At 38.3% G+C, this 11,863-nt stretch overlaps 1 protein-coding gene across 1 annotated transcript; it reads left to right on the top strand.

Moving 5' to 3' along the window:
• Positions 1–10,175: 10,175 nt before the first annotated feature.
• On the top strand, positions 10,176–11,311 carry LOC102251327 (actin-related protein T1). The gene is given in 2 exon segments (XM_005872715.1): positions 10,176–10,896; positions 10,899–11,311. Coding segments are annotated over 2 exon segments (1,134 nt in total).
• Positions 11,312–11,863: the final 552 nt, after the last annotated feature.

Raw genomic sequence — 11,863 nt, 5'->3', positions numbered from 1 at the left:
ATTCAACTCCTATCAGGCCTCTACAGGTAAGGTCCCAGCAGGTCTCTAAAGGTGACCCATGAGGCAGTGCACTACACTCCAAAATAAGTACTTTCATTTTGAATTTATATAGACAGAAATCCAGGGAAGATGTTCAGGATTAGATACTAAGAGAGTGCAGCAAAGCAAAAATAGACAAATAATAAAAGCAACATAAGGTTGGATCAGGTAGAATTTCTTGACACAATCTAACAACAGGTTCTGTTAAAGAAGACTGAAATCATATCAAGCACCTTCTATGACCATAATGGTATAAAACTAGAAATCAATCATAAGAAAATAAACTAAAAAATACACAAACACATGGAAGCTAAATAGCATGTTACTAAACAATGAATGGATTAACAATGAGATCAAGTAAGAAATCAAAAGATACCTTGAAACAAATGAAAATGAGAACACAACAACCCCAAATCTATGGGGCACAGCAAAAGCAGTCCTGAGAGGGAAGTTAGTAGCATTACAGGTCTACCTCGAGAAGCAAGAAAAATCTCCAATGAACAATTTAACCTCACATCTAAACAAACTAGAAAAAGAACAACAAAGAAAGCCCGAAGTAAGTAGAGGGAAGAAAATAATAAAGATCATAAAGATGAGAGCAGAAATAAATGACACAGACAAAACAAACAAACAAACAAAAAAACCAACAAAAACAATGAAACCAAGAGCTGGTTCTTTGAAAACATAATCAAGATTGATGAATCTTTAGCCAGACTCATCAAGAAACAATAGAGAGAGAACACACAAGTAACAACTGAGTTCACAAAAATGCAAAGGATTGTAAGAAAATACTATGAACAACTATATGCCAGCAAATTGGAAAACCTGGGTGAAATGGACAAATTCCTAGAAACATACAATTTTCCAAACCTAAATAAACCAGTAACACCTAATGAAATAGAGTAACTGAAAAACTTCCAGCTAACAATAGCGCTGAACAAGATAGCTTCACAGTCAAATTTTACCAAACATTCAAAGAAGAAATAACACCTATGCTCCTCAAACTATTTCAAAATATTATAAAAAATAAAAAACTGTGTGTAGAAGGAATTTACCTCAACAAAATAAAGACTAAACAATAAAAGCCTACAGATACATTATACTCAATGGTGAAAAATTGAAAGCTTTTCCACTACTATTTCATTCAACATAGTATTGTTTTACATAGATTAGTTAGGTGAGAAAAAAGAAAAAGGTCAGGTTATCCAAATTGGAAAATCAGAAGGAAAAATATTTCTCTTTGCATATGACATAATCTTTCATCTAGAAAACCTTAAAGACTTCACATACTAAAAAAAAAATTGCTAGGCTTAGTAAATTTAGTTAACTTGTAGGATACAAAATCAACATACAAAAGGAAGTTGTGTTTCTAGACACTAAAAATGAAGTGTCCCTAAAGAAAATTAAGAAAACAATTATAATTACAAAAGCATCAAAACAATAAAATACTCAGAAATAGACTTAACCAAGGGGGCAGAAAGAGTTGTACACTGAAAATAACATTGATGAAAAATAAAATAAAAAGGACATAAATAATTATGAAGAATTGTCTCTTCATGGATTAGAAGACATAACATTGTTAAAATTTCAATACTACCCACAGGAATCTCCAGATTCAATGTAATACCTAGAAAAATTTAAAGGCATTTCTCCCAAAAGTAGGAAAAAAACTATCCTAAAATTTATATGGAACCACACACAAAAAATATACCCCACCACGAATAGCCAAAGCAATCTTATGAAGATAGAACAATGTCTGAGGCATCACACTTCCTGATTTCAAACTATATTACAAAGTTACAGTATTTAAAACAGTATGCTACTGGCATAAAAATGGACAAATGGACCAATGGAATGGGATAAACAATCCAAACATATACCCAGGCATATATGGTTAACTAATCTTCAACAATGGTCCCAAGAATTGCACAATGGGAAACAGTTTCTTAAAACAAATTATGTTGGGAAATCTGGAATACTATATAAAGAAATAAAATTTGTCCATTATTTTACAGGACAGGAAAAAAAATCAAACCAAAATGAATTAAAGACTTAAATGTAAGATTCAAAACTGTAAAAGTACTAGAAGAAAACAGGGTAAAGTCTTATGACAGTCATCTTGGAAATGATTTCTTGGCTATGATTTTAAAAGCACAGGCAACAAAGCAAAAATAGACAAATGATACATACAAAACTAAAAAGTTTCTGCATGGCAAAGAAAACAATCAAAAGGTTGAAAAGGCAATCTATGAACTGGAAAAAAAATTATTGTCACAGCATATATCTCATTAAGAGGTTAAAATTCAAAATATAAGGACATCTTTCAAGTTAATAGCAATCCAAAAAATTAATTAAAAATGGGCAATATTCTGAATAGATACTTCTCCAAGGCAGGCCTATAAATGGCTAACAGATATGAAAAGATTCTCAACATCACTAATTATCAGCCAATTGCAATTTAAAACCAAAATGAGATATCATCTGAAACTTGTTTGGATAGCTATCATGTATATATAATATATAATATATGTACATACATATCACAAGTGTTGGTGAAAATTAGGAGGAATTGGAACCCTTGTACACTGTTAGTACTGTAAAATGGTGCAGCCTCAGTGGAAAACAATTCCTCAAAATATTAAAAATTGAACTAATATATGGCCCAACAATCACCCCAAAATTGAAATCAGAATTTTGAGGAGATGTCTCTATTTACTGTGGAATGTTTTACAATGGTCAATAGGTAGAAACAACCAAATTTCCATGGATGGAGGAATAGTTTAAAAAATGTGTGTACACACAATGGAATATTATTCTGCCTTAAAAAAACGGAAATAATTTCATCTGTGCCAAACATTGATAAGTCTGGACAACATTATGCTATGTAAAATAAGCCAATCACAAAAGGACAAATCTGCATGATTCCACTAAGGGAGGTATATAAAATATTCAAACTCATAGAAATAAAGAATAGAATGTTGGTTGCCAGGGGCTGGTATGTGGGAGAAATGGGGAGTTGTTAACTTAAAAATTTATGAAGAACATACATTCCATGTCAAGTGTTCTTACAAGAAAAAAAATAGATAAATTTGGAGGTCTCTAAATGTTTAACTGTTAAAGGCAGACTTAGTAACATTTTCTTAACCAATCATAGACAAGATCTTGGTAAACTGGAGATTTGGGGTACTGTAAACTACTACAAAGTAATTTTACTTCTTACTATGTCTAAATACTGCTAATATTCCTAAATACTATTAATTATAGGTCATGGATTTACTCTCACATTACCTTCCTTATCTTTTTCTCCTTAGAGAGGAATTGTGAATTACTACATAATCTGTATAGGACAGTATGTGAAGGATATGAAAACTTATTAATGTGACTGCTTTAAATAAACATGATTTACTATGTGATGAGAAGTATAGTGGCACCATAATGTCTGAAATGTGAGCCCAATTTTGCTGTTCTTTAATAGTCAGGAAACATAAAAATATTGATAAAAATATTGTTAACTCAGAGTGAAATAAAAGGTAAGGTGATAATAATTCTATTTATATTATCTATATTCATGAATCAGCTGGATATTTCAGAGCCAAAAAATGGTACAATTTTTAAAATTAAATTTATTATCATGTAGAAAATTGAAAACTTTAAGCAATGCCAAGTTCTTTTTATTATAAAAACAAGAATAATAAGAGTAAAGGAAGAGATTTACTTGATTAAATATCATTGAATATAGCTTCTGTGTATGACTCAATTTGTTAAAAATACAGACTGTCACTTTTTGGATCAGTCAGAAACATTTTATAATTTAACAGCTCTGTCTGGAAAGCAGATTCTCTCTCCTTAAGGTTTTTTGTTGTTGTCACTCTCTGGGGGTTTTGTTTTGTTTTGTTGTTGGGTGGTGGTGGTTGTTGTACTGGGTCTTTAGTGATTTTCATTAATTTTGTCTTGTAAAGTCTGCATATTTGTCATGTGTGCCCACTGAGGTCTCTACTCAGTCAAGTTAGCAGTCAGAAAATTTTTGGAAAAATATATCTTTATCAATTGCTTTTTTAAAAATAAATTTTTATTGATTTCAGAGAGGGAGAGATAGAAACATCAATGATGAGAGAAAATCATTGATCGGCTGCCTCCTGCATGTCCCACACTAAGGATCAAGCCCACAACGTAGGCATGTGTGCTTGACTGGAATTGAACCTGGGACCCTTCAGTCCACACACTGACACTCTATCCACTGAGCCAAACCGGGAAGAGCAGAAAAATATATCTTTAGATGAATGGAACGAATAACTCATTAAGTCCTTGCTGAAGGGCTTTGTGTGTGCATTAGGGGCAAAGCTTCAATATTCAGCGAGGTAGTTTGCAAGTCGACCTCTTGTGCAGAACCTCAGATATTTCCTGAGCACACACATAGGCCTGTGCAAGTGCAGAGCACTATACATAGGCATGGACCTTTATATCCTCAGGAATATGCTGAGGCTTTGCAAAGCCTACTATGGTCATTTGATCCCCATATTTTCCTTATAAACTCTTTCCTTAGGCTACTCTTTGCCTAAACTGTTATCCATTATCTCAGGAAGTTGGAATGTTTAATTACCTCTGATTTTCTTTTTAATAATGCCTCCAGAGGAAAAGCTATCTCCACTGGGAAAACTATGCATCAGGTCAAGGAAAGACAATTTTGTGAGTTGATTCTTCCAGGAGGCTGCAAAGGCTGCTCCGCTCTTGGACGCATGCAACCTGGAGAGGTTTAAAAGGAAAAGGAGATAAAAATAAAACAAAATAGCAACAAGCTCTGAAGCCGCTGCCAATGCCGTCAAATCCTCCACGTGGTAGTGATGTCAGAGCCCATCTCCCCACGCCAGGGGCTCAGATGGCTGAGCTGCAGACACCTGCCAGGTGGCCTGGCACCGGCCTCATCTATGCAGCCACTTTCAACCTCCTGCCAGCTCCTGCAGGTGGGTGGGCTTGCGAATGGAGGCTTCAGCGTTAAAGCAACCCTGTTGGTGTAGCACAGACACGCGTGGGCTTTTTTATGAGAGAGAACCCATAACATTCCTTCATAAATGTGTTTTTAACTGTTCTGAGATCAGGCTCCCAGCCTTGGGGACTCTCAAATAGGCCTCAGTGATTCCACTTGCCCGATGCAAAGACTGACCCGGGTTTCATGAAAACTGAACCCTCAGCCCCAGAATCGGCGGCGTCCTTTCAAAAGGAAGGTCACCCTGGCTGCAGGTCCTTGCTCTTCATCACTTTGAATATTTCTGGCCATGTCCTTCTCTACCCAGCAAAGCTCATTTAGAATTGAAGGCCAGATAAAGAGCTCCACAGACAAGAAAAAGCTAAAGGAGTTCATCACCCCAATTGGGGGTGGGGCCGCTGGCCAACCCCCCATGGCCCCTCCCCCCAGCCAGCCCGGCTGATGGCCCTCATCTGGGCAGCCAGCAGGACCCCACCCATGCATGAATTCGTGCACCAGGCCTCTAGTTATTTTATAATAAACATATCACTAGAACATAAGACTCTAGTCCAGCGGTCGCCAACCTTTCAGACCTCATGGACCACCAGTAGTCCACAGACCACCAGTTGGCAACCGCTGCAATATTTGCAATTGTAGATTATAGTATATCAAATAAAAGTATAATATCTTTAAATAATTTGTCAATATTTAAATGTGTGATGAACAAAAACGTGACCATTAAAAATGATAAAGCAGTTTGGAAAGGAAAGGCACAACTTCTAGAAATGATAAATATGAATTTTTATTTTAGAAATAAAATGATGTGAAATATACAATTGATGCATTACTTGTAAATTTATATTGCTACACTGAACTTCGGTGATCTGAAAAGAGAAGTTATGCAGAAAGCAGCATTGTAAGAGGTTGCAACTATAAGATTAGGTTAAATTAAGGATTAAAATGAAAATTCAAAAATAGTTAACATGAATATTATAGAGGAGAAAGAAAATAGGAAAGAACAATATTGAGAAAAATTAACTAATAACCTTCTAGAATTGATGAAAGATACCAATTAACAAATGAAAAAAATTAACATCTAGCAGGAAAAATAATTAAATTATACCTACACAAATTGCAGTAAATTGATGAATGTTTAGGGCCAAAAGGAAAAAGAAGCATGTTACCAAACAAAGGAATGAAGAACATCATTACAGGTAGTGGTGTTATATAGTTCATTAATACCATCTTGCAAGATTTGATTGTTTGATGGACTTACAGCATGACAGAATAAGAAGCACTTCATATATACTTCAAGCAAATCTGGCAAAACTATTTTAAAACAAAGCATTTAAAGACTAGGAAATGACCCTAATGACATGAAGAAACTTTTGTTTGAGAAAAGCCACTGAAATTTGGTAATAACAATGAGTCTGTGGTATTTGAAATGAGACACAGCCCTTTCCTCCCCCTTCCTAACTCAGTGAGACAGAAATGTTAGACATATTCTTAGAGTTTTCAATTGAGGACTATCTTCCAAGGAGGTACAGTATTTCTCATTCTGCACTCAGCTACCTGTTGCTAATGCTGTAGCAAGTAGGTGGAAATGAAGGGTGCAGGGTCCCTTTTGCTGCTCAGCCTACACAGTGGCACAGAGGCTCAACAGAATCACTGAGAATGCTGGGATCTCCACTGCCTTTGCCATGGCTTGTATAGTAATGGTTCCTCATAAGGAGAAGCAAGCCAAGAACATCTGAGGCTACTCCTCCCTGCACTAAATGCTCATAATCTACAGAAGGAGAATCACTCAGAGAGAAACATGCATTGTCTTCAGCCACAGATCCAAAGCCTTGATTCCGTGAGGAGAAGGGAGAAGCAGACTGGACAAATATATAGCTCCTAAGTATTTCACAAAGAAACTGACTCATTTGGTTTTAACTATATATATATATATATAACTGTTGCGACCAGTTGCTATGATGCACACTGACCACCAGGGGGTAGACGTTCAACACAGGAGCTGCCCCCTGGTGGTCAGTGCACTCTCACAGCCAACCTCCCCTGGCCAGTCAACTTCCCGTGGTCCCTACCCCTGGCCTGCAGGCCCTGATCGCCCAATTGGGGCAGGGCCCTGGGCTGGGATGGGGAACTGGGGGTGGGTGGTGGCAGACGCAGCCCCTTTCCCAGGGGGGCCGAGGGCCGGCTCCCTCCTCAGGGCTGGCAGCCAACCTCCCACTTCCTGTACAATTGGCTCACCACTTGCCCCCTGCAGTGGCGGTGTGGTGGTGAGGGAAGGAGGAGGGGGGAGGCAGGGAACCACACAGTGGCAGTGGTATCAGCGTCAGGCATCTGTATCTTCCACGCCAATCTGGTGACCGTCGCCTCTTCTCCCAGCCCTGCCGGGGCCTTTGGGTCCTGATCGGCCCAGCTCTGATTGCCAGGCAGGCCTAGAGACCCCACCTGTGCACGAATTTCATGCACCAGGCCTCTAATTTTATATATGTATATATATATAATTTCAGGGAGGGAGGAAGAGGGAGAAAGGGAAACATTCATAATGAGAGAGAATCATTGATTGGCTGCCTCCTGCACTCCCCCTACTGGGGATAGAGCCTGCAACCCTGACATGTGCCCTTACCAGGAATCAAACCATGACCTCCTGGTTCATAGGTTGATGTCCAACCACTGAATCACGCTGGCTGGGTGCCTATAGACACTCCTGAAAAACAATCTGGAGGTTGTGGTGAACAATAATTTAGAAACTATTAATAAGTTCATAAAGACATAAGCTAAACTGTAGGTTTGATAGTGTGCTAGAGAAACCTAGAAAGAAGAAGCTGGAGGAGACATGCGTCAGTCATAACAGATTTCAAACACTGACCTCAGAAACTATCACTTCAAAGGGATCTGAATTTGATTGGTTTACAATGTGTGGCATTTTGTCTAAAGACATTTTTGAAATCAATAGAGCAATCTTCTCACTATTAGTGGAGCCTAATAGCTGGATGTGGTTAGGGAAATAGACAAAGAGAGCCCTGCCAATACCAGTGTCATCATTCCAGGGTGACTACATATACAAGGCTGCCCCCTGAAGTACAACATAGATGATTAACACTGAAGAATATAAATAAGTTCTATTAAAAGTCAGTCATGAAACAAACAATCTAATAATAACAAGTCCCGGGGGTGAAAGTACCCATATTTCAGAGAGCAAATTTGTCCTTACCCTGATTTTTTTTTCTATTAAGGGCTTCAACATTTTGAATAATGCCCACTTGCATTGATAAAGCTGATCTTTACTCAATGTACCAATTCAAATGCTAATCTATACTAGATACACAATCATTTACCCATTAAGAAACAATGTTCTGCAAGATGGCTGGGCATCTCTTAGTCAAGTTGCCATATAAATTAAACCATCACAATCTTACAACTTTGAATTCTGTTACAGATTTGAGACAGAATTCCTTCTCCAAGAAACTTCAGCTTTTGCTCTAAAGGCCTTCAATTGGTTGGATGAGGCTCACCCACATTATGGATGTTAATCTCCTTTATTTAAGTTAACTTTTTAAAATGTTAATAGCATCTACAAAATCATTCCAAGGTAACAGCTAGACTAGTGTTTGACCAAACAACTGACCAAAATGCTTTCCCAAGTTGGCAAAATAGATAAACCATCTCAATCTACATTTAAGAAGAAAGAATCCAGCCATTGTGGCTCAGTGGTTGAGCATCAACTCATGAACCAGGAAGTCACAGTTTGATTCCCAGTCAGGGCACATGCCTGGGTTTTGGGCTCTATCCCTAGTAGGGGGCATGCAGGAGGTAGATGCTAGATGATTCTCTCTCATCATTAATGTTTCTATTTCTCCCTCTCCTTTCCTCTATCTGAAATCAATAAAAAACATTAAAAAGGAAGAAAGATATCATCTATATCCTAACCTTTCAACTTATCATACTGGAAAAAGAAAATAAAACTAAAGCCAGCAGAAGGAATAAAATGAAAATGAATAGTGCAGAAATTATTGAAATGGAGAATAGAAAAATAATAAAGAAATCAATGAAACCGAAAGCTGTTTCTTTAAAAATGTTCCTAAAAAAGTACAGAGGATATTACTAGCGATCTTACAGATAAAAATAAAGATTATAAATAAATACTGTGAACAATGGTATGTTGTAGAATAGATAATTAAAATGTGTTATATTCAAACAATGAAAAACCTTGAAGCCAATACGCTAAATGAATGAAGCTAGTCACAAAGGCCACATATTATTATTCCATTTATATTAAAAAGGCACAGAAGATAAATCTATAGAGACAAAAATATAGGAATGGGGTTTAGGGCTCGCAGGAGGGTGGTCTGGAAAGGGTGACAACTAAAGAGAAAAAGGTTGCTTTTTGAGGTGAAAAAATGTTCTAAACTTGACTTGTGATGTTTTGCGCATATCAGGGAATATACTGAAAGTCATGGAAATATACACTATAAATGGGTGAGTGTATTGTATGTGAACTTTATCTCAATAAAGCTGTTAAAAACAAGAAAACAAATATAAGCACCTCTGTAACTGGATTATGGTCATCCTCACCGCAATTTGAACCTGTGTCTCATGCTTAATTCCTCCCCTTAGCAAAGGGAAGGATATTTTTGTTATTCTACAAAAAGCCGCTAAGCTGATCATAGAAGCCAATTTTGTTTTTTGGAAGGAGGTGGCGGGAGGGGAGGGGCGGGGGGCGGTCAAGTCCACAGCTGGGCTTACTTACTCAGTTCTAAGGCTAGAACTTTGCTTCAGGTTTAGAGAGTTATCAAAGCTATCCATAGATATGGTTTATCTTCCTCTGTTTCACCCTAAGACTATTAGTATCTCAGAGACTCCACCCCTTAAAATCCTTCTAAAGCTCTCTGAGGACAATTGTTACCATGACGACATTGTTACATAGCAGGTAATCATCAGTGAAATAGCCTCACCAGGCTCTGGGCTGCCATACAGAGAAGAAAATTCATGGGTTGAAGATGGGGTGCTTTGGGGTATTGGGGACAACCTGCTAGCTTCAACTGAGTGACAACCTGATAACTTGGGTATCCTGTGGCTTTAGAACTTCCAGAGGAGCCTACTATCTCACCCCGTGGTCAAACGTGCTGGATTTTGGTGAAGTTCAGTAGAAAATTCTGCAGGTATGTTTAACCCATAAATATTAGACATTCCAGCTGTAGTTTTTGGCAATGGATCAGGAGCCTGCAAAGCAGGCCTGTCTGGAGAGACGGTACCCCATCATGTCATCAGTTCTGTCGTGGGGCATCCTCAATTTAACATGCCGTTATCAGAACCCTATCAGAAAAGCTACATTGTGGGGGGAAATGCCCAGTACAAGTATGAGGCCTTCCAGTTACACTATCCCATTGAGCGCGGGCTGGTAACAGGGTGGGATGACATGGAGAAACTCTGGGAATACCTTTTTGAGTGGGAGCTGGGAGTAAAATCCTCTCAACAGCCTATACTCATGACCGAGACCTCCTTGAACCCAATGAAGACTCAAGAAAAGATGGCAGAAGTAATGTTTGAGACCTTCAAGGTGCCTGCCCTCTACCTGTCAAACCACATGGCAGCAGCACTCTATGCCTCTTCCTCTGTCATGGGCCTTGTGGTGGACAGTGGGGAAGGAGTCACTTGCACGGTTCCCATCTTTGGAGATTACTCCCTGCCTCATGCTATTATCGCCAAGCTCGATGTGGCAGGGAAGGATGTCACAGAGCACCTTGCCCAGCTGCTTCTCACTAGTGGGAGCGTCTTCCCTTACATACTCAACAAGGACTTAGTGGATGACATCAAAGAGAAGCTGTGCTATGTGGCCTTGGATCCAGAGAAAGAACCACATAAGAGCCCAAAGGAAGTCCTGAAAAATACCTACTGCCAGATGGGAATGTCATCTACGTAGGGGAACAGCGATACCAGGTGCCCGAGATTCTTTTCGCACCTCAGCAGCTAGGCACCCACAGCCTGGGACTCTCAAAAATGGTGGCCAGCAGCATTATGAAGTGTGACATGGACATCCAGAAGAATCTCTTTGCAGAAATTGTACTGTCTGGGGGCAACACTCTCTTCCCTGGGCTTGAGGAAAGACTTATGAAATAACTGGAAGAGCTGGCTTCAAGAGGAACTCCCATCAAGATCACAGCTTCTCCCGATAGGTGTTTCTCGGCCTGGATTGGTGCATCCATCATGACTTCTCTGAGCAGTTTCAAACCGACGTGGATCATTTCTGCAGAGTTCCTGGAGTTTGGGACATTTTTCATTCAGAGAAGATGCTTTTAAAGAAGCCACAGCACAAGGAACAGCTGAAGGGTCATATCATAGAAGCAGTAAATGAAGGTGAAATCTTCCCATTGTGTTCAATAAAAATGATAGGACATTTTGGATTTTAGTTCATTTTTGTTGGCACCACAGTAATTACTGATCCAAGTAGTGATTTTTTTTTTTTGTCAGGAGTTCTCAAACTGGGTTTATTTGAGCAATAGGAGGAACTTGAATCCCTTCATAGATACATGCAACATATTTGCTTATCTGCATAAGTACAATTTTCTAGAGTGAGCGAATATACCTTTCAACAGATAATGAAAGGCTTTCATATCCCAATAGTGTTAAGCACCATCAATGAAAATACCCAAACCTTTTTATAGATCGTAGTAAGTTTCTGTTATTATTTTATTTGTAGTTAAAGCAAATTTTTGTTCAAGTTCCCATATTGAAGATAATTTTTCAAAATTTTCTATTTGGTTCCTATTTTTTTTGTTTTGCTTAATTAATGCTTTCACAGCAATATTTTCTATAATTTACACTGGTGTGAATCTTTTTAAGTGGTTCTAT

This window comes from Myotis brandtii, unplaced genomic scaffold (assembly GCF_000412655.1).
Source record: "Myotis brandtii unplaced genomic scaffold, ASM41265v1 scaffold39, whole genome shotgun sequence".
In the NCBI taxonomy this organism is placed as follows: domain Eukaryota; kingdom Metazoa; phylum Chordata; class Mammalia; order Chiroptera; family Vespertilionidae; genus Myotis; species Myotis brandtii.
The sequence above is the reverse complement of the archived record's forward strand: the minus strand, read 5'-3'. Positions and strand labels throughout refer to the sequence as shown.